At 38.7% G+C, this 23341-nt stretch overlaps 2 protein-coding genes across 2 annotated transcripts; both read left to right on the top strand.

Annotated features, from left to right (window-relative positions):
* Positions 1 to 708: 708 nt before the first annotated feature.
* Positions 709 to 3478, top strand: LOC147420368 (plasma membrane-associated cation-binding protein 1-like). Its single transcript, XM_086504933.1, has 4 exons — positions 709 to 1287; positions 2157 to 2246; positions 2559 to 2643; positions 2781 to 3478. The coding sequence occupies exons 1-4, from the start codon at positions 1183 to 1185 to the stop codon at positions 3065 to 3067; spliced, it is 567 nt and encodes a 188-aa protein (XP_086361059.1). The 5' UTR covers positions 709 to 1182; the 3' UTR covers positions 3068 to 3478.
* Positions 3479 to 10993: 7515 nt separating this feature from the next.
* LOC147420367 (uncharacterized) lies at positions 10994 to 11803 on the top strand. The gene is made up of 2 exons (XM_086504516.1): positions 10994 to 11152; positions 11237 to 11803. Exons 1-2 carry the CDS (start codon positions 10994 to 10996, stop codon positions 11801 to 11803), a joined length of 726 nt encoding a protein of 241 aa, XP_086360642.1.
* Positions 11804 to 23341: the final 11538 nt, after the last annotated feature.

Below are 23341 nucleotides of genomic sequence, written 5' to 3'. Positions count from 1 at the left end.
AAGCCTCCAAACCTCAAAGGGCCTCTCCAAGTTCCAAATTGGAGGATGCATAGGCTAGGAGCTTGCTAGAATATAGGCATGTGAGGCCATTTTGCGAGTGGGACAATCCTCCATGTGAGGCATTGTGATTGTGAGCTGTGTGACAAAAGAAGTGCAAGGTACAGCTAGTTGATTGGGTAGAGTCACCGTAGAGGCTAGTAGTGGGGTGATCTGGCTATAGTCTGCTGATCTCTCTTTCTCTCTCTCTCTCTCACACACGCGCGCGCGCCCTTGCAAATGCTTGCATACTCAGCTGCATTCGACTTGCATTGTAACGCGGTCCCTCCCTCGCTTGGTGGGTCATTTTGCCTTGTGATCCATGCAGGTACGTAGGTAGCTTTGTATACATATTACACACACACATGCTCTCTCTCTGTCTCTCTCTCTCTCTCTCTCTCACACACACACACATGTCACACACACACAGGGTGTCGGAGACAGTCGGTCCGGACCCATCACCTTGCTTTCTGTCTGTACGTGAGGCAGAGAGAATGCAGGTACGTTGTTTATACACACACACTCTAGCCTATCGATATGTGAGACAGAGAGAAAGGGGGAGAAAATTGAAATTGAGAATATGCGCGCGCCTCAATGTGTGTGCCACTGGGTGTGTGAGAGAGACAGCGAAAGAGGGAAAGAGAGATAATGCATAGCATGTTTGATGTAGGCCTCAGCCTTCAGGTGAACAAATGCTGTCCTGCATCAGTGCCTTGATGCCCTCTCATCTCTCAACGTATGCGCCTTTGTTTACTCCCACCACCCATGAGCGCCTGCGCAGTAGTGCCCACATGCTCTCTCATTATATATAATCACACAGCCCATATCTTCTTCTCTGCGATTCTCTCTCTCTCTCTCCCGCAAAGAGCAGCAAGCCCCTTCAAAAAGGTTGCCGAGAGAGAGAGAGAGAGAGAGAGAGAGAGGTTGCTCTTGTGCATTCTCTCTTTGGGCAGCTGCTGCTTTTTGGGTGAGAAGAAGAAGAAGAAGAGAGTTTTAACGTCGTAGGAAACTATCCCAAGAGAGAGAGCCCCTGCTGTTGTGCTTTCTCTTTGGGCAGCTGCTGCTTTTTGGGTGCTTCTCTTGTTTTTGCTATTGGGCAACCTGCTTTTTTGCATTGCTTTTCGATTTGGCAGGGTGCTGCTCATCATGAGTTACTGGAAAAGCAAGGTTCTTCCCAAGCTCAAGAAGCTCCTGCAGAAGGGCCCTAAGGACCAAGCTGCTGAAGCCTGCAGATCTTTCAACAAATCTAAGGTCTAATTCCCTTAATTCGTCTCATTTTACTCCACTTTTGGGCATTCGTGTCAATGAGAGTGATTAAGCAGACAGCTAATTAATGCTACCACTTCTTATTAAATGCACACATATACATGCGCAGATGCCTGTGTACGTGGAGGAAAACTCGATCGCACAATCGCATGCGCATTATTCAATGCATGGATAAAATCACATAATACATACCCACATGTACATACATACATACACACGTGAAGATGTATATATAAGTCACTTGCAATAAACATTCATAGATATAGATGTAAACCACATGGAGATGTATGCAGTCGACTATATGCAATACATACTCACATACATACATAATCACATGAAGATGTATGTAGTCATATGGACACATTCATAGATATAGATGTAAACCCACATGAAGATGTATGTAGTCATATGCAGACATTCATAGATATAGATGTAAACCCACGTGATATATGTAATCACATGCATAGATACTGCACATATACCTACACATGGAAAAATGCATGCATTCATACATAAGGCATTCGTATATTTGGATGTGAAGGGATAAAACCTATGCAGGTTTCCACATACATTCATACATGTACATGTACATATTTGCAAGTGTACATATGGATGTGTGCGCACACGTACATATATGTACATGTATGTAAGCACATATGTAAACATACATCAGCCTCGTTGCAAATTGCATTAATCTAGGCACCATTTGAGGCTTGAATAATTGGCAGAGCTGTCAGGTCATTTGCACTCCTTTTGTTTTGAGTGCTTATCCTGTAGTGTCTTATTTAACATGAGGCTTAATGTGTCTTCTTATGAATTAATCGACCTTAATGCCGATGCTTTGCGTTTGCCAGGAAACCATATCCAAGGAAATTGAAGAGAACAAGGAAGTGCTGCAGCCCAAAGTGGTGGCCATCTATCAATCCTCCAGCAATGAAGCCAAGGTACATACATACTTATGGACATTACCTCCTTTGTGTACAGGTATATTGCACACGTTGCATGTGCTTATAATGTGCTGCATTTGGCCTCGGTGTGGAATGCGGTCTTGATGCATCCACACATACACCCCTATATCTAACAAATACATGTTTGTAGTAAAACCTCTACAAACAGTGAAAATGTATAAAATCAATAGAGATGTATGTGAAGGCTTAATGTGAGCTCTCACGAATCATCCACACAAGCATGCTTGCATACCGTGTCCATTTGCACTCTCTGAGAATATATATATGCTCTTGTCTCCCTATTTGCAGGGTTTGCTGAAAGAACCAACCGGATCTGGCGTAACGGAGTTCTTTGAAGTTGTTCAGAATCTCCTGATCGAGCTCTCGGATGCAGGTAGAACTTTACATTATTACATGCGTGCACACGCAGTGCACGCATACACATAAGAGTGAAGCTCAAGACAAATTGCAGAACATGTGAAGATGCATTGTTTTCTTTTACTAACTCCTTGAACAAATGTTGTAAAGCAGGTTGCCCCGGAGCCCAATCTTTGAGCGATGCTGCAACCAAGCATGGACCAAGTGCAATGTCCAAGCCCATCGTCTTCCTCCTAAGTAAACTCACAGTCTTTGTTGCTGATGAGAAAGCTCCTGAGCCCCCAAAAAGCGAGAAGCGGGATGCCGATCTTCCCCCGAAAGCAGGGGAAGCTGACAATGAACTTGCCACGGCTAATGTGGAGGCTCCTCCGTCGAAGTCCGAAGAGCCTCATAAGGCAGAAAAGCCTGCCTCTGACAGCACACCAATTGCAGCAACATGAAACAGCCAAATTTCATAGAAATCTGAAGCAAAAATTTGGCTCACTTTGGCTCACTTTGCAAGGGAACCATATTTTGATTGCGTGGGTGCAATAAGAGCATGTCTAGCATCAGAGTCAGAGAGGGACATAAAATCAGAGAAGAATGGCAAGCTTTACTTGAAGAGATCCAACTTATTGTTCTTGTTGCATACATTTTTTGCCCTGATTGAAATTAGTGAAAGCAGATGAACCACCCAGAACTCGCAGATTAGGAATGTTCAAGCCCCCCTCTGTTGCAAGAAATATAGCATTTTTTATGACATTGTTTTGTGAAGCTAAGATGGAATCAGTGATAGAGCTACATTCCAAGCAAAAGAGTGTACTCAATAAACAGTCATTTATTTGATTTATGACATCTTGAGGGATTCCTTTAATTTGATGCTTTGATTGGGCATAGGTGACATGGACCATGGTTTTTTCCATAATTCGCATACTCACACGGGTATAGAAGTATGGGAAAAAAACAGTTCGGATACCCTACAAATTCCGGCATATATCATAGGACACCCTTAAAACATGAGACATACTCATGAAGACCATTAACAACCATATCATGCTTGAGACTTGTAATGCTGTCAGTAATGCCGGTCCTAGCACTAGTTTCATGAATTTAAATAAAATGGTACATAAAATTTAGAAAAGATACCAAGAAATGCTTTTGCAAACTTATAAAATGTTAGCCAAAGTACTCTTGAAAATTATAATCCCTCGGATTTGTACACAACCTCAATGTAACTTTACTCATGAAAAGCACCTATGCAACGCAGTTGATATTTCACAAAAACTCCTACCTTAATCTAAGAAAAAAATGAGCAATATGCATGTAATAATCCATGGTAACTACTCATATATGTGCTTGGCATTTTTGTAACTCATTCGAGAAAAATTTGTGACTAGAGTTAAATATAGAAAGTTGTGTGGGTAAAATATGCAACATTTTTTAATTCAATTAATGATTGCATAAAACAGTTAGTTCATCTAAATTTACATTGTCTTACGTGGCAATGATTTTTCATAGCAATGGTTGTTTGATGAGAAATTACACGGTATAAATTTTCTTTAAAGAGCTTAAATTACAAGAAGCTTGTGAGTTTGAAATCTTGAAATACTTAGTTGATGGGTATTGACCTATAGGTACATTATAGACCTTAAGTTTTGCTCCATAACCTCATCATGTTAATGAAAAATTCTTTGAAAGACCAAATTTTTTCTCTTTGTTAGGGTTTTAAAGATTTGATCTTTTTTATTATAACAAAAAATTGGTTTCAGATCTAAGTTATGAAGTTCAAGTTCTTGTTATAATATATTTTTTTCTAGTCATGAACATTGAAAACTATGAAAATCTTATTAAAATTGTACTGCTTTTTTATGAATTGTTTATAATCGAATATGGTTTTAATTTTGGGAAAAAAATTAATTTGGCTATATTCTTCACTTCATAACTGAACGAGACACTTTAGCATCTCAGGACACTCAAAGTGTCCAATTATTGAACTAGTGCTAAGTTAGCTCCTCTCATCTGCTAACTCCTCCTCAACATCATCATATCATCGAACTTATAAGCCTCATTAGCAACTAAGCATGATGTTGCAAACATGGTTGAAGGGTGGCTTGCCACATGTAGGGGGTGCACTAATGGCAACTAAGCATGATATTCCAAACATGATTGGTAGATGGCTTGCCACATATAAGAGGCGCACTAATGGCAACATGCTCCAAAGCGTCATCTGTCTTAATTGTCTGCAACGATAACTCCTAAATCTTGCAAGACCAACAAATACCCCTATATTTTTCATTGTTAAAACCATCTCCAATGTGACCTCCATTTCTTTCATACCTTCTCTTTCATTATGAAGATGAGCCTCAAGTTTGTGTGCATGAAGACAAGTTGCAATCTTCCCCAAGCGAGAAGGGGGAAGCTTATTTCTTCTCTTGCTATGAATAATAAGAGAGAATGTGCTCCGAATTTTTTCACATGGATAAGCCCATGTACCTTGAGAAAGAGCTTGTAATTTGGGTGTGCCAGCCCAAATGTTTTCCATCATTTTGGCAATCTTTTTTCTTCACCTTTTATAAGGTGACGAGCAAACGCACAACTTCCGGCCTTGTACTATCCAACTCATTAATAAGCTTACCTTGCAACTCCCAATCACCCTATGAATACCTTTCCAAGAATGTTATCCATCCCTCATGCACCTCTAAATGGTTATATTTACCTTTCCACATGGATGCAAGATATATCATGTGTAGCATGCAATCGTGTGTGCATCATGTTCCATCTCACTTTCTAGTTTACTCAAAATCTTAATCTTTTGCACTTTCTCTACCATACAATATGTAAGTTCATACACAAGGCCCTACATTGGTCCTTCCTGTCAATCAAGTGGAGTTTCTTTAAGATAGAAACAAATATCTTCATAATGGTCTTTGCCTTTTGCCAAAAGGAGATAGCGGGTAGTAAATGCATCTTTTACACCGCATAAGCGGCAGAGGTCCGCGATGTCTTTATTCTTGCAAACTTGTCATTGACCATAAGTTTACTATGATCTCATGTCCAAGCCTAGTCTCTCACACAAGCCTCCTTGTAAAAAGCTTAGGCTTGTGGTTGTAAGTTGAAGATTGCATAGTATGGGCACGTACATTCTTTTGCAATACCCTTACCTCTTGTACATCTACTTGCTTTTGCCTTCCCAGTGTTTTCTTTGTCTTCTCTATGGCGGAGAAGTCATGCATTCATCAAGAATTTGAAAATCACCACAAAAAGAATATAAAAAAGTAGAGATGAAATGAAATTTGAAGAGAATTTGTATTTCATCGCTATAAAGTTGTTCAGTACATTGAATTTGCTAACACCAAAGTGAAATAACAGATGAATATAAAACCAAATGTTCAAGTACAAAATGAGAGAGACGTGTCATCCCCAATAAGTACATATGTGCATATTACAAAAAAGTATATCAAAGTGCATGAGTGTGGTACTCCGGTGAAGATATTTTGTCTTGTTGTAAAGGTACTTGACAAGAATTCTACATATCAAAAAGAGAGAAGAAACAAAGTTTAAAAAACAAAATTAAATAGAAACACAAAAAGTTAATACTATAAATAGTATTAAATAGTTAATAGTATTCAAAGTTTTTATAGTTTATCTCACCGGATCAAGATCTCAAAATCCCCATGAGTGGATTGATACTGTTCTTTGCACCATAACTTCGCTCAAGCAAAGTGGGATACTGACTAGTCATCATTCATTGTTAAAAGCAATAAATGTAACAAAAAAAATTAAAACAACTAGTTACATCTTGAGAAATCTGTAGCCATAAAAGCAATGCAAAAACACTTACAAAATCACCATCAAAACTCACACATCCACTGCTAATCAGTGATGAGAACTCTTTGATTCCACTCATACCCTAATAGCCTCTTTCGGATACCTCCACTTGTTGGGGATTTCACATTATTCTTTTTTTTATTTTTTCCTCTTTGTCAAGACAAAGTGGTTTGGATGCTCGCTTCTTGAGTGCTTCGTATACTTTCGAGCGCTTGTGCTTGCAATTTTTTTACATCTTCATATCCATCCACTTGGAAGAGAAACAATACTCTACATCTTCCACACAGAATGCATTATTGTGCAATAAGTTAATGACCTTCTCTTTCAAGTTAGCTAGCATCTCTTTCCAATTTCCATAATGTGACGAAAATCATATGTGCAAAAGATGTGCATGGCATAATTATTATCCTACTTGTCAATGCATATCACACCGGAGGCACGATGTATGGAGTAAGGAAGGTGATATCATGTCTTGTGAAAAATTGAAGGGTCATAACAAAGGTGTTGATAGGGGTCTCTGATAGCCTCTAATTTCGTCATCAAAAAGGCTAGAAGATGCAAGTTAATGATAGCATATCATTATTTTTACCAGTGCGTGTTGCCCTCAAATTAAGAAGTTTATGTTGTAGCTCAACAAGCAGCAGGCCCATCTATGAGTGCACCTCCAATAAGATCCAATGTATGGTGTGGGAAGTGTAATGGTTACGGCCATTTGGCAACTGAGTGTCCAACTACATCAAGGGTAGTACCGGATTAAGTGCGTACACTATTTTGTACCTATTGTATGAATAATAATCATGTGGAAGAAAATTGCTTTGTAAAGCAAGCACATGAACACCGTCAAGCGAGGGCTATGCAAACTAATTATATCTTTATGGATAGAAGCAATACAACCTATGAGATAGGTCCACCACCACAACCTTTTATGCAAAAGGGACTACATAAAACATATCAGCAACAATTACAACAACAAAGACAAGGGTTACCCAAACAGGGTATACCACCTACGCCAAGGTTGCAAGGACAAATGAGGAGAAATTCACCATATAGACCTCCATTTTGACGGAATAATTTTCAATACACTAATCAAAATATGGGGCCATCTAGTCCTGTGGTTTTCTATAACTGTCAAAGGAAGGGCATATATCTCCTTATTGTCCAAATCCCCATAAAAATCAAGATTATATACCGTTATGTCGAATCTATAGCGAAGAGGGTCATTATGAAGACCGGTGTCCAAAACAGGTAACTTCAATGCAAAATGACAAAGGGAAATAGAAGGTCGACAAGGGTCCTAGTACCTCTGCCAATTTAGTAGAGGTTGAACAATTGCAGGATGGATTCCCTCGTAAATGAAAAGCAAGGAAAGTAACTTTTGCTAAAGAACCCGTGATGGTCGGGGTGGTCACTCGATCTCAAAAGATGGACCATGATAAAGGGATTACTATCCCAAATGCGAGTAAGAAGAGTGATAACTCTTTCATAAAGGAATTTGTAGAATCTTGTGCTGATGAATCACCGATTGGTTTTAGGTTACAAGAAAAGGAAGAAATTACAAAAGGTATAGCACCTTTTCCAGAAAGGTTACAGACCTTTGTAGTTTAAAGGAAAAGCACGCCAGAGACTTTTAATTTATGGGAATCTATGAAGCATTGCAAAATATCATTGGACTTGACCACTTTGGTAGATATCTCCTCTTTGTAAGAAGCAGTTATATAATAAGCTTGTACGTAGGAGAGGGAAGAGAAGAAGCTCTAAAATGATGGAGCCAATTAAAGAGAAAGGAGTTCAAGTAGTAGATATGTTCATAAATTTAGAAGCACCTACTATTTCCTTGGAAATAGGAAGCCATAGCGTGACAGGAGATCAATTAGATGGTGGAGCAACAATAAGCTTAATGAGTGAGCAGACTATGGGAGAGTTAGGATTGAAACAAGTGGAACCTACAAACATCATTTTACGCTTGGCCGATCAACGACGTGTAAAACCCTCAGGGATTTTACAAGGATTCAAGACTATAGTGGCAGGACTTGAGTTTTATGTGAGTTACTTGATAGTTCAACCACATTCGTATGGGGCATTTTTTCCAATTTGTTTGGGAGACCTTGGCTTGTACAAGCCAGGTGTGTGCAAAGTTGGCATAAAGGAGTGATCACTATTGGTCCTCGTGATGATAGAGTGGAACTACGAGTTGTCTTTAAGGAATTTTTGAGGGAATATAAAAAGCCGACTATGTCAGAAACGGAAGGGAACACAGATTATAGTGGTGATAAATCAAAGGATGAAGGAGCATTTAAACAACGCTTCTCTTTAAATATGGATAAATATTCTCAATTTCTACATAATGGTTACCATATGCAGATAGAAGATGATTCCACTGGGACACTCTCCACATCAGAGGGTGTTGGTAATTATGCTTGTCACGTAGGAATGGGTGAGTATGAAATTAATTACTCTTCGGGTTATGACTCTGATAATGATATCGCACAATGGTTTTCCACCTCAGATGAGTGTTTGGCAAACTGTTTTTATATAACCGTGGAGGATGACTTATATGATATGGGCCTAGAGGAGAATCCAATGTAAACACTATTTGGGAACAGTTACTAAAAGAGCGTGAGTTAGCAGATGAAGCTATGGTTCAAGTGCTACAAAAAATGGCCCAACTAGAAAGAGAAAAGGGCATGCTATTTTGGAAGCTAAATATAGTAAAGAGCTATTGAAACAATGGGACAATTATTATAAAAAGGAAGATACGAAAGAAGAGTCAAAGGAATGGGGGATTCTTGACACCCCAGGATCCCAAGATGAGAGTTCTTCAATGACTGAAATGACATTTGATACCTATATGGTAAACATTGATGAATGGTCAACAAAGAATCTTGAAACTGCAATTGTACCCTATTGTGGGACACAATCTATGAATGTTGTGAGTGATACGCTGGACAAAAAGGAAGAGTCTGAATCTCTTATAAATAGACACGACCTACTTGAAAATGTTGTCTATAAGGAGGAACAAAATCCTCTAATAAGGGCTATGCCAAGTACACAATCTTCTTTTGTGTTATCAAAGGATAATTTAATTGTTCAATGGGAAGTGTCAGAAGAAAAATTCTTAATGTTGGGCAGTCAATTAAAAGGAGAAGTATTGGTGAGATTCAAAGAAGTAATTACTAAGTATCAGCATGCCTTTGCATGGTCGTATAAAGACCTTCGAGGAGTCAAGCCTGAGCTATGTCAACATTATATTCACTTGGAACTTGGAGCTCGACCTATTTGTCAACGTCAACGTCGTACCAATCCTGTTTATGCCGAGTTGGTTGAGGCAAAAATAATGAAACTTTTGGACGTGGGATTTATTTATGTGGTTGCTTATAGTGATTGGTTTCCCCAATCGCAGTGGTTCCTAAGAAAAATAAGAAAATCCATATTTGTGTAGATTATAGGAAACTCAATGGGAAAACTAAGAAAGATCGTTTCCCTTTGCCCTTTACTGATCAAGTGTTAGATCGTGTTGCTAGATATGCCCTTTATTCCTTTATGGCTGGATGCAGTGGCTATAATCAAATTCAAATACATGAAGAGGATCAATCAAAAACTACTTTTACTACTGAATGGGGAACATTTGCTTATCGAATTATGCCATTTGGTCTAGGTAATGCCCTTGCCACATTCTAACGTGTCATGATTTGCAGCTTATCATGATTTTTTTACAAAAGTGGATGATGTTGTCTCTCGAGATGGCATTACAGTAGATGAGAGTAAGATTAGTAGAATCAAAGATTTTCTAGTACCACATAACCTTCGTCAGTTGCGGGGTTTTTTGGGACATGCAAATTACTATAGGAGATTCGTTTTGAACTTTGCTTCAATTGTGGGACCTCTAACAGATCTGCTTAAAAAGGATATAGGCTATATGTGGACGAAGAAATGCCAAGTTTCATTTGAGGACATTAAAGATCGTTTAGTGAAAGCACCAATTCTAGTGAGTCTTCATTGGACAAAAGAATTTCATATCCATGCTGATGCATCTCATACAGCAGTTGGGGTTGTGTTGTGTCAGGCTGATGATAAGAAAGTTAATCATCCAATCTATTATGATAGTAGGGTCTTAAGTTACCTTGAGCATAATTACAGTAGGACTGAAAAGGAATGTTTGTCTATGGTTTTCTCTGTTGATAAATTTTGGCATTATTTATTGGGAATTCATTTTGTATTTTATGTGGATCATGGTGCATTAAAATATTTGTTAAATAAACCAAAAACTTCTGGAAGAGTCATCCGATGGATATTGCTTTTACAAGAGTTTGACTTTGAAGTAGTTGTGCAAGATAGCTAATTTTCTTAGCACATCTGAATATCCTCATAAAAAGAAGAAACTACTTCTTCAAGCCCGTCATTATTTGTTGATGGGGGGTTTCTTGTACCGTTATTTTCCTCGTGAACAAATTTATTGACGATGCTTAAGAGAGGACGAGATTTATCAAGTTTTAAAGGCATTGCATGATGAGCCTTGTGGCGGCCATTTTGCAGGAGAATTAACTGCAAGGAAAGTATAGATGGCAGGATATTGGTGGCCAACTGTTTGCAAGGACTCCTTTACACATTGTAAAAGGTGTGATAAGTGTCAGCAAGTTTGTCAACCCACTGCACAATATGCAAGGCCGTTAACACCAATATTAGCTTTGAAGCCATTTGAGAAATGGGGAATAGATTTTGTAGGACCCATAGATCCTCCATCTTGATATCGTTCTAATCGATATATTTTGGTATGTACAGACTATGTTACCAAATGGGTTTAGGCTAAACCTTTGAAGACTGATAGAGCCTTAGATGTGGCTAAGTTTCTCTATGAGGATATCATTACCAGGTTTGGTTGTCGACTAGAATTGGTTAGCGATCGAGGATCTCATTTCCTCAATGATACTATTTGGAAACTAATTGAGGTATATAAATTAAACATCGAAATTCTACACCTTATTATCCACGTGCAAAATGGGCAAGTGGAGGTTACCAACAGAATTTTGGGTAACATTTTAACGAAGAAGATGGTTGATAATCATTGTGATTGGGATGAACGGTTACCTGAAGCATTATGGGCTTATCGCACCACTTTTAAGGTAACGACTGAAAATACACCCTTTAATTTAGTTTATGGTATTGAAGCCATATTTCGGATCGAAAAAGAGATTCCAACCTTAAGGGTTGCTTTATCCACTAGACTCGATGAAGAAGAATCTTTGAAAGATAGGTTGTTCACCCTAGCCAAAATGGACGAGATGCGCTTATTAGCCTTACAGAGTCTTGAGGCTATGCAACGGCGATGTGAAGCATGGCATGATCGCCATATCAAGATTCAAAAATTTTGAAGGGATGATAAGGTTTTGATTTATGATAGTCGATATTATAAATTCCCTGGAGAATTGCAGATTTGGTGGCTAGGTCCTTTTAAAGTTACTTCGGGCCCTCACTAATGGATCCCTATTAGTTCAGGACATTGACAAAACTTTAGATCCTTTTAGAGTCAATGGTCTACAAGTGAAACATTATTTCACTTAGTTTTTAAAAAAAAACTAAAACAACAACATAAGGGAAACCCATAAAAATATAAATATATAAATAAATTTATATGTATATAAAAATGGAATCTTAGTTTCGTGGTTTGTTATGTAAAGGATAGCTAAAGCCTAAAGACAAAGATTCTATAGCATTCTCGTATAATAGTCAAACTATAATAATCAAATAAGGTGAAAAGAGAGTAAAATTTTAGTTTGTAGTGACCGTTTGTTATTTCTTTCTTTCTTGTTTTTTTTGAAATGGGTGTTAACACTGGTTATTCTATGGTAGGAGTTATTGCCTCGTTTACCGTTCTCAAATTTTTTTTCCACTCCATCTTTATTTGGTGAGTAATGGACACCTGTATAGACTACTTGTTTTTTGTGTTTAGACCTTTTGTTCGTGGGTTGGGCATAGAGATTGTAGTCTGTTTAATAAATGATCTACATGAAATGGAATGGTTGTTGCGTTGGTGGGTAATGGGACTTGATTCGCAAGTGCACGATTGGGATTATCTATGCTTCTTGTTTGCACTTTTTTGAGTGTTTTCGTGAGAATGGCCCTGTAGTCTTTATGGAGATGTTTCTTGACTTAGATGAGGATATTATGATTGACCCCATAGTAGATTTGGAGTTTGTTATTATTGACGATGAGGATGAGGGGATACCCTTAGGTTTATCGAGGGGATTATATCAGATGTTGTTGCCTAGACAACAAGCAATAGTCCAATATGCCCAAGCACAACCCTATGGAGGGGTGTTGAAGATGATGAAACAGGAAACAGAAGGAAGACAACAACTCAGAGTAGGAAGAAGATGGAGAAGGAGAAGACACAGAGCTTGTGTACGAGATCTCTGTAGTCTGTCTCTCTGTATTAGAATAATAGTGTCAAAATCACCAGCCCAATCTGAATCGCTGTAACCAAGAAGCTGCATAGAACTGTGATTTCCATACATATCCCCCCTTGGAAAGAACATGGCAAGATTAGGGGTACCTGAAAGGTAACGAAGTATGTGCTTCACAGCCTGCCAATGATGCATACCTGGGCTGTGCATAAATCTGCTTGCTTGTGAAACCCCAAATTGAATGTCTAGGCGAGTGTTGCCTGCCAAATATATCAAGCAACCAACGGCTGCTGCATAAGTATGTACATCAAAAGGTTCTCCAGCATCGTGCATGCTCAACTTTGATCCAGTTTCTACGGGTGTAGAGATTGGTTTACAATTTTGCATACCAAACTTGTCCAAAATTTTATGCAAATATTTTGCCTGCAGCATGTATATGCCATCCTCTGATTGCACAAACTGAATACCCAAGTAATAATGTAGCAAACCAAGATCAGACATCTCAAAGGTTTTTCTCAAAGCATCTTTAAACGCTTCAATTTCATCTGCAGTATTGCCTGTAAGAAGCATATCATCCACATAAAGTGTTAGCATAATGAGAACTCCATCTCTCTTTTTGACATACAAAGTACTTTCTGTTGGACTATTCTGAAATCCCTGGCCAATCAAATAAGTATGTATCTTCTCATACCATGCTCTTGGAGCCTGTTTGAGACCATACAAAGCTTTACGCAATCTACATACCTTTTGCTCTTGACCTTTTACAACAAAACCACTTGGTTGACTTACATAAACTTCTTCCTGCAAATCACCATTCAAAAAAGCAGTTTTGATATCCAACTGATGCACTTTCCAACCATGATGAGCAGCAATTGCAACTAGTGATCTAACTGTGGACGCACGAGAAGTAGGAGCAAAGGTTTCATCATAATCTATGCCTTTCTGTTGCGCATAGCCTTTTGCCACAAGTCTTGCTTTGTACCTGTCAACAGTACCATCTTGTTTCCTTTTTACCTTAAAAACCCACTTTGTACCAATAGGCTTTTTACCTGTAGGCAAGTCCACTAGATCCCATGTATGATTCTTATGAATAGAATCAATTTCTTGTTGCATAGCATCTTTCCACTGAACACACTCTAAAGCTTGTTCAAATGAATCAGGCTCATCTACATCACAAAGAGTGCTAAAGCAAGCCAAATCTACTTGCTCTCTACCAAAAGTAGTACCAGCACATGTTTTTCATGGCAACGGTGCATCCAACTTGCTATCCTGCAAAGTTTTCTGAACCCATTTAGGCAAGGTTCTTTCTTCCCTAAGAACTTCTTGCTCTTCACGCACAATTTCCTCTACATCATGAGGTGTCACATGCTGATCAAAAGATTGATCAATATTATCAACCTGTTGTGATTCTTGATTCTCCACAAAAGAAGGAAGCAAACCTTCAAATACATCATGTGTCTGCATATGAGGTACATCAAAAGCAACCATAGGTTGAGCAGTAGTTTCTGCAAAAATTACATCACGACTTTCAAAAATCTTGTTTGTAGCAGGATTGTAAAGTCTATAACCTTTACTTCCACTACTGTACCCCACAAATATACATTTGATTGCCTTATCATCAAGCTTCCCACGTAACTGCTGAGGGATGTGAGCATAAGCAAGACAACCAAAAACACGAAGATAACTGACTAAAGGTTTTCTGTCATACCAAGCTTCATATGGAGTAATGGTCTTCAAGGCACGAGTAGGACACCTGTTCAAAACATGTGCTGCACAAGCAACTGCCTCCATCCATAGCTTATGAGGCAAACTCTTAGCCTTGAGCATACATCTAGCCGTCTCCATTAAAGACCTGTTCTTCCTTTCTGCAACACCATTCTGTTGTGGTGTGTATGGCATAGTGCATTGGTGTTTAATGCCTTTCTTTCCCAAAAAATCCTTAAATGCACCTGACATGTATTCACCTCCTCGATCAGTACGAAGAGTCTGTACTTTGCAACCTGTTTCATTTTCAACCATGGCGACATAATGTTGAAAAACTGCAAACACATCTGACTTTGCTTTGAGTGGATACACCCAACAAAACCTGGAAAAGTCATCAATGAAGGTCACAAAATAAAGGCTGTTTCCCAAAGATGGCGTCCTCATAGGACCACATACATCATTGTGTACAAGCTGCAACTTTCGTGTCGCTCTAATCGAACCATCCTACGAAAAAGCAAATCTATGCATCTTTCCAAGAACGCAACCTTCACATACATGTCTTGGTGGCATCTCCAATAAAGACAAATCATGCACCATATTATGACGTTGTAAAGTCATCAAACTGCCATAACATACATGCCCAAATATAGCATGCCACAACTCAGCATCCTGCATGGCCTGAGTCTTTGTTTCTGCAATACATACCTGAATCTGCTTTTCATAACGATCTAGCACAAATAGTCCATTGTCCAGCGTACCTATAGTGATAAGAGAATAACCATTCTCTCGATCTCGTACAACACATCTGTCATCCTCAAAAATGACCCGAAGACCATTTTTTGCAAGAGAGGATACAGACAACAAATTCTTCTTGATCCCTGGAACATATAAGACATCTGGCAAGCATAAATCTGAACCATCTGAAATGGTAATCAAAATCTTACCAACGCCTTTGATTGGATAAGAAGCATTATTTGCACATGTCACCTTCTTTCCTGCTGGAGCTGCATCCAATGAACAAAACAAATCCTTCCTTGAAGTAATATGCCGGGATGCACCACTATTAAAGTACCAAATCATTTGTGTCTTGTCAACACTGTAAGCAGAAAAATCTGAACATACTACGAAAGCATAAGAATCCTGCACAAAGTTTGCAGACTTTTTAGCTGTAGAAGAATCACCAGAAGCTGAAACAACCAAACTTGACTCTTTCTTCTTTTCTTTAGCAATTCGCTTTTTACACTCACTAATGTAGTGACCAGGTTTCTTGCAGTAGTGACATTTACCTTTCTTCTTGGACTTGTCGGAATCACCTTTAGACTTCTCTGAAGACTGTCCTGCACCAGACTTGGAGTGATGAGCACTCTCTTTACCCCTGTTTTTGTTCTGTACAACAAGAGCATGATCCATACCATCCACCTGTAAAGACTTGTTCTTATGTGATTGATCCTCCTGCAATAGCAAAGCCACTAACTCTTCAAAATGAAGAGGGTCAGGATTAGCTCGCAAAGACAGAGTCAAAGAAGTCTGAAAAGTCAAATAAGATGGTGGTAGTGAATTGAGTGTTTTGGAAACCAAGTCCTTCTCTGGAATCACTTCATCAATGCTAAGCAATTGCTCTTTAAGATCCCTGATTTTTGTAAGATGCTCGACAATATCGTCACCTTCGTCCATCTGTATTTTGTCAAGTTGTTTCTTCAAAAACTCTATTCTGGCAGCGTTTCTTCCTCCAAACATAGCTTGCAGAGTGTTCCAAGCATCCTCAGAAGTTCTGCAAGATCTGATATGTGGTGTGATTGTCCTCTTTATGGTTAAGGCAATCACAGCCATAGCCTGTGCATCTTTAGTATCCCATCTCTTTTGCTCTGGAGTGACTTGTGAGGGTCCTGCACCAACAGCTGCACCACGACCAGGCGTGGCAGGTGCAATGCTACCTGGACGACCTTCATCTCCAGATACATAATCCCACAATCCTTTACCAACCAAAACATTTTTGGCCATAAAAGATCAAAGAGAATAGTTGGTACCATCCAATTTGTCTTCGGATGTAAACGCACCAAAAATCTCTTTCTCCGTAGATTGAGCCATACTGTGGATGCACACAAGAGAGCAAAAGAACCTCCAAGAGATTCACAAATCTCCTCTCCAATCCAAGCAAAACTCTACACAAAATCTCAGCACAAAGCTAAGACAAGCTGCTTCCCAAAAGAACTGTTTACCTGAAGAAAATCTGTCAAAAAGCACACCCTCTTGATCTAAACGCCTCCGAAAAGTAACTTCTGCTACGCTGCTCAGAACAAAATTCTGAGGGCTCGAACGGCTTCGAAAGGGGGGTAAAACCGTAGGTCACCTGTTCAAAATACTCCCGGAACGTCGAGGATGCTCCCACGAGCAAATTTTTTGAAAACTGCGATTGCGCGCGTGGACGCGAAAACGCAAGTAGAGGCTCTGGAAATCACCTCGCTCTGATATCAATTGTTGAAGATGATGAAACAGGAAACAGAAGGAAGACAGCAACTTAGAGTAGGAAGAAGATGGAGAAGGAGAAGACTACAGAGATCTCGTACACAAGCTCTGTGTCTTCTCCTTCTCCATCTTCTTCCTACTCTGAGTTGTTGTCTTCCTTCTGTTTCCTGTTTCATCATCTTCAACAAGGGGGTCTTCAGTGTGTAGCACCTTTTGACTTAGCCAATGCACGTGCACTATTCCATAGTATGTAGTGAGAGATTTAGAGGATGACGTAGAGAGAGGAGATGGACTTTAGGTTTGCCTAGCTTTGCATACACATGTTTTTAAAAACAAAACAAACAAACAAAACCACAAAAATCCAAACAAATAAAAAATCATAAAGTCCAAAAAGAAATGTTTTCTTTTATGCTTGATTTTTGTTTTATTGAAAACAAAACACGAATAACACAAAAAACAATAAAAAACAAACAAAATTCTATAAAAAATAGGAGTAGGTCCATACATGTACTTTGTAGGGTGTGTGGATTTTATTTTGTAGATTAAATTAGAGATGTGGCCACTTGGAATGCTGAAAAGTGTAGCGGTGTTGAAGCTGTACCTGGGGATGCAGCTTAATGAAGGCTTTCAAGTAAATAGACAGGTGGTTCCGTTCCTATTCTAATGTTGCTTTGTGTTATAAGAAATTATGTTTAAGAGATGTTAAGTCAGTGGGAATTAACATGCTATGCTTTAATAGGATTTTGAACGTCTTAGCGTAGTAGTTTATATAGTTGAACTATTATTCTTTAGTCTTACTTATTAGTTAAGAGTTTTTGACTTGGTTCATTGGTAACTGAAAGGGATAGTAGAGATGATTAATTATAATAAGTATTGTAGCTAAACTAAGTTCTAGCTTAATATATTTATGCTCTTAATATTGATTTAACAACTTTGGAAGTGTAGTAGATCTACACGGTTAGGTTTTGTTCATTGACCTTAGCATATTAAAAGTATGTTAGAATGTTTACGAATATGATGAGCCTGGGGAGGGAAAACTATATGGTTTTATGTTGTGTACCTATGGCCATATGAGCTTGGTAGGTGGGTGGGTTCACTCTGTCTCTAGTGACAGAGCGACTAGCCGTATCCAGGTTTTATATGGGGTAGTAAGTGTAATGTGAAGGATATTCCTGCTCAACACAACAGTGAGTGTGGAATGCATGTTTGAATGAATAAAATAAAAAAGAAAAATGCAAGTCCGATGTGGATTTTAAAAAAATAAAATAAAAAATAAAAAATAATCAACTTGAAAAAAATATGAGAAAATGCTTGAATGATTGCAATAAATTACAAGAACGAAAAGAATAAAAACAAAGAGGGAACTTTTAAGTTAGGCGCCATGACTTCCTTATTAGTAATTGCTTATTATAGTTCTCATATGTTAAGGTTTGGAAGATGTTCTCTCTGTAGAGACTTAAAACATGGAAGGGGGTGTTCTCATTATTAAACAATAATAAATTTATTGACTAGCTTTGGTAAGGTTTTCATATTTATATTAACTAATCACCTTTAGTATGTACTTCTTAGTTACTCGTGGCCAGTAAGGGATTTTTTACCTGACAATGTCTACAATTGACGAGTTAGTTCAATCATATGACTGGCTACATTAATTTGTTCAATTTACTATGGTTAGTACACTGACTATGTGTCAATTTAATAAAAATGTGGGATTGAAAATGTGTTTTCGTGAATGGAATCACTACTGTTAGTGTGTTGTGTTTTAGGATATTGTGCTCACGAGGACATTCGTAGTTAAGGAGAGGAGACAATTATTTTTCAAAGTGTATCTGTAAAGCTAGGAGTTGCAGCAGTTTAAAGAAGGTCATTTACAGTGTCGAAGTTATTTTCTTGTTCATTGAGGACGACTTCACATTTCAGTGGGGAAGGAATGTAGACCCCAAGACTTTTTAACATTTTGTACCAAACTCGGGTTAATTTGGGATATGCATGTGCATGTCAAAAGCATTTGCATTTTAAATCATTGCACATGTATGCCTGTTTATCATGATTTGATGTTGTCACATATAAATGATTAGATAGAATTTTAAAGCATTTGCTGATGTTTACATTAAAATTTGAATGCTATGTTAGTTCTTTTAAGGGAAGTTCATAAGTTTTTGACCTAGTTTGGCCGTTTTTTATTAGAAAGAGATGTGATGTTTAATGACTGAAGAGAGAGTTTTAGGGGTTTAGTCTAATGAGAGAGATAAATTGAGTTCAATTTTAGCCGAAGTAGATCTTCGAAGTCTCCTTAGTTTGCCTTAACTCATGTTTAATGCATGTTAGTTGGTCAAAATTGTAAAATCCTTGTTAATTTTTGAGCTTTCCTTTAGGGAAACAAGGGAAATTTACACCAGTGTTAGCATAATTACCCGTAAAAGCTTTAGATTTTGACTTAAAAATCAGCTGGGCGAGTTCAAGATTAGCCTTAGTGTTACTAGTTAGAGAAAATGTAGTGTTCTAGCTTTGCCAATGCCTAGTCCGAGTGAAAGTGTAGTAGTGAGGTTTTAGTTTAGTTTTAGTCGAAGTGGTTCTTTGAAATTACTTGGGATTGTTCTTTACGGAAACCCGATAGGGTGCAATGGAGAGAAACAATGATTCTCAATTTCAAATGTGTGGCAGACTAAAGAAGACTTGCCAAGAACAAGATGTCTTAAGTTTAATGCTCGTCGGATAGATTATTTGATGCCTCACAGGATTACCCCTACGCAATTAAACAAAACCATAAGAGCTAGGAATAAGGTCTTGGAGACCATGGGAGAAGAGTTAAAAAAAGAAATAATAATAATAAAAAGTTGTTTTTCTATTATCATGAGAAGCGAAGAGCCGCCAAAAGAGAGAGAGAGAGGGCGAGTGGGAAAAATGCCAACAGGAGGGGGGTGTGCAGGTAGTTAGGGGGGAGTTAGTGAGAGAATTACTGTGTGTATGTGTATGGGTAATATAGGAAGTGAGAGAATTACTCTGTGTGTGTAGTGAGAGAGAGCGCTAGTGTGTGTGTGTGTATGAGAGAGAGAGAGAGATAGAGAGAGAGAATTTGCCTTGGTTATTGGGAGCATAGCAAGAATAGTAAGAGAGAAGGTGCATCAGTTCAGCCAGAAGAAAAAAACGCGAGCTTGACTGTGTGTGTGGATGTTGTTTATTGGGAAGAGAGAGAGAGAGAGAGAGAGAGAGAGAGAGAGAGAGAGAGAGAGAGAGAGAGAGAGAGAGAGAGAGAGAGAGAGAGAGAGAGAGAGAGAGACTTCTACATTCTATGTTATGGTGAGAGTCAAGTAGAAAGAGAGAGAATATTGTGCATATCATTGCCTGAGAGATGTGTGTGTGAGCAATTCAAAAGCTAGAAAGAGAGAGTAAAGGAATAGATTGCAAACGATGGCAATTCCTGTGTGTGGAAGGCTTCCTGAGAGGTGTGTATGCAATCCATTGTTTGGAGTTAATACTCTGTGTGTAGAGGAAGACTTATTGCTTATTGCTTGTAGCACAAAAACAGAGAGAGAGTGATTTACTTAGTGTGAGTGTTCATGGAGTAAGAGAGAATAAGAAGTTCGTTCTGTAGTAAAGTTTCTTGAGAGTATTATAAGAAAGAAATGAAAGTTAGAGGGTGAGTCTCATGATTGTGATATTGCATTTGTGTATGAGAATAAGAGTAAAACAGAAAGGGACAGATTTAGAGTAGAGAGAGAAAGAGTCGTTTTGAGAGAAAGGAAGAGAGTCATTTCAATTCCCGAATAAGCAAGAGAAGCTGATGACGAAGATGTACCGAACTGAGAGGTGTGTATGCATTCCATTGTTTGGAGTTAATACTCTGTGTGTAGAGGAAGACTTCTTGCTTATTGCTTGTAGCACAGAAACAGAGAGAGATTGATTTACTTAGTGTGAGTGTTCATGGACTAAGAGAGAGAATAAGAAGTTCGTTCTGTAGTAAAGTTTCTTGAGAGTATTATAAGAAATAAATGAAAGTTAGAGGGTGAGTCTGAGTGAGTAATTGCGATATTGCATATGTGTATGAGAATAAGAGTAAGACAGAAAGGAACAGAGTTAGAGTAGAGAGAGAAAGAGTCATTTTGAGAGAAAGGAAGAGAGATTTCAATTCCCGAATAAGCAAGAGAAGCCGATGACGAAGATGTACCAAACTGAAACTTGGTGAACAACAAAAGCAACGTTAACGTTGAGGGTGAAAGCGATTTGTGGTTAGTCGAGTCGTGAATTTAAAAAAATAAGAAATAAAAATTTAAAATAGTAAAATCATAATTGTTTGTCACTTTTCAAAAATGGAAGCATAAATGAAATGTTTGCATTTTGCATCAGTGAAGTTTACAAGCAGATTCATATTTTAATATTATTTCCAATTCAAAAGCAAACTTAGTTATTTGAAAGTATTTGGCAAAAGTATGTAAGTCAAAAGCAATGAATGCAAAGTTGGCATATGCATTTTTAGAATAAGCATTGGGCTGGGAATTGAACAGTTGATTATTTTCAATACAAACATTTTGGTTGGTGAAATCCACTGTGTCATGATGAAATGGGTATATGTGTGTTGTTGCAAATAAATTAAAATCTGTATGAGTTCAAAGTGGTGAACATTGTTGCAAAATTGATAAAGTAGAGAAAGAAAAATTATTATTTGTGAACATGTCAAAATTGTTTATAAAAGGATTGTTGTTGAAGATGCTTAGCAAAAATTAGAGTACTTTAGATGTTAGTTAGGGGGCTGTTGGCCTAGTTGGACTACAAAATATAGGAGAGTAAGCAAATTACGGCGTATATTTATAAATTTGTTAAAATAGGGTTGGGAGTAGCAAGTAAGTGGCAAACTTGTGCAAGTTTAAGTTAGTTAAGGGGGCCATTGGATTAATTGGATGAGAATAGAAAGACTTGGAAGGCAACATTCAATCTTGACATGAATGAAGCCAGGGGTGGTGGCAGCTCCGAAATGAGGGGTGTCAAACAGTGTGTTCAATAGTGTGAAGCAAAGAGTATCAACAGACAAAAGCCAAAGTAAATTATGAAGCTATGGCAAGTGTGGGAAAGAGAGAAGGTGGATAGAAGCGCCTGACGGCTGCAAGACGAGGTGGAAGCATGGGTGATGCCGCCTCCACAACGTCTGCCCTCATCACCACTAGAGTGCAAGGTACGTGAAAAATCTACACACTCTGGCTTCCTCATACGATTGTATTGCAGCCTCACATTTCATCTCATCATAGAGAAGCCTATGGAGTCCATGATTATTTCAATAACATTGTCTATCTCTGGCTCAAACATCTCTCTGTCAACTTGATACTCGATGTCGTCACTCTCCAAACTTGAAGGCGCTTCGAAAATGTTGGAATTAGGGTTGCAGAGAAACGCACACAGCTTGGAGAAGATGAAGGAAGCTCAAGGCACACAATAGAGAGTGTGTTACTTAGTGTGCAATGGAAAGATAGATAGCCCTAGAGTGATGGGCATATATACAATGCTCGGGGGAAAAAACCTCCTAAAGAGGAAAAAAATGCCGCGACGGTCCTATTGTGTTCACACACATCACTACCACATGTATATGGTAACAAATCGCCCCTGGAGTGATGCGGTGAACAGAGTGTGTTACTTAGTGTGCAATGGAAAGATAGATAGCCCTAGAGTGATGGGCGTATATACAATGCTCGGGGGAAAAAACCTCCTAAAGAGGAAAAAAATGCCACGACGGTCCTATTGTGTTCACACACATCACTACCACATGTATATGGTAACAAATCGCCCCTGGAGTGATGCGGTGAACGAGAGCTGGCACATGAGTAAATGGAAGTGCCTTGCCTGAGGACATGATCAGTCCACAAAGGGGAGTAAGCCCAAAGCTTGCGGAAAACTCAAGCTTCTCGTGAGACAATGGCTTTGTGAAAAGATCTGCAAGGTTGTCCTGTGTTGGCACATAAGCCAAGCTGATCTCTCCTGCTGAGAGCCTCTCCGTGACATAGTGGTAATGCACCTCAATGTGCTTTGTGCGAGCATGAAAAATTGGGTTTCTCGCAACTGCCAATGCACTCTGACTGTCAGTGTAGATAGTGTTGGCAGTGTCCTGTCCAACACCCAAATCAGCCATAAGGCGTCTGAGCCATACACACTCAACCGTAGTTGTGAAGACTGCCCTGTACTCAGCCTCACAACTCGAAGTGGCCACAGTAAGTTGCTTCTTGCTCAAACATGATATACATGAACTGCCAAGCATGAAACAAAAACCACTTGTGGACGCTCGCGTGTCAAAACCACCAGCCTAATCTGAGTCCGAAAAAGCATGTAAGTCTGGCGGCAATGATTATC

Source organism: Adiantum capillus-veneris, chromosome 28 (assembly GCF_014529385.1).
Source record: "Adiantum capillus-veneris isolate H3 chromosome 28, ASM1452938v2, whole genome shotgun sequence".
NCBI lineage: Eukaryota > Viridiplantae > Streptophyta > Polypodiopsida > Polypodiales > Pteridaceae > Adiantum > Adiantum capillus-veneris.
Note: the sequence above shows the minus strand (reverse complement) of the source record. Positions and strands in the feature narration are given on the sequence as shown.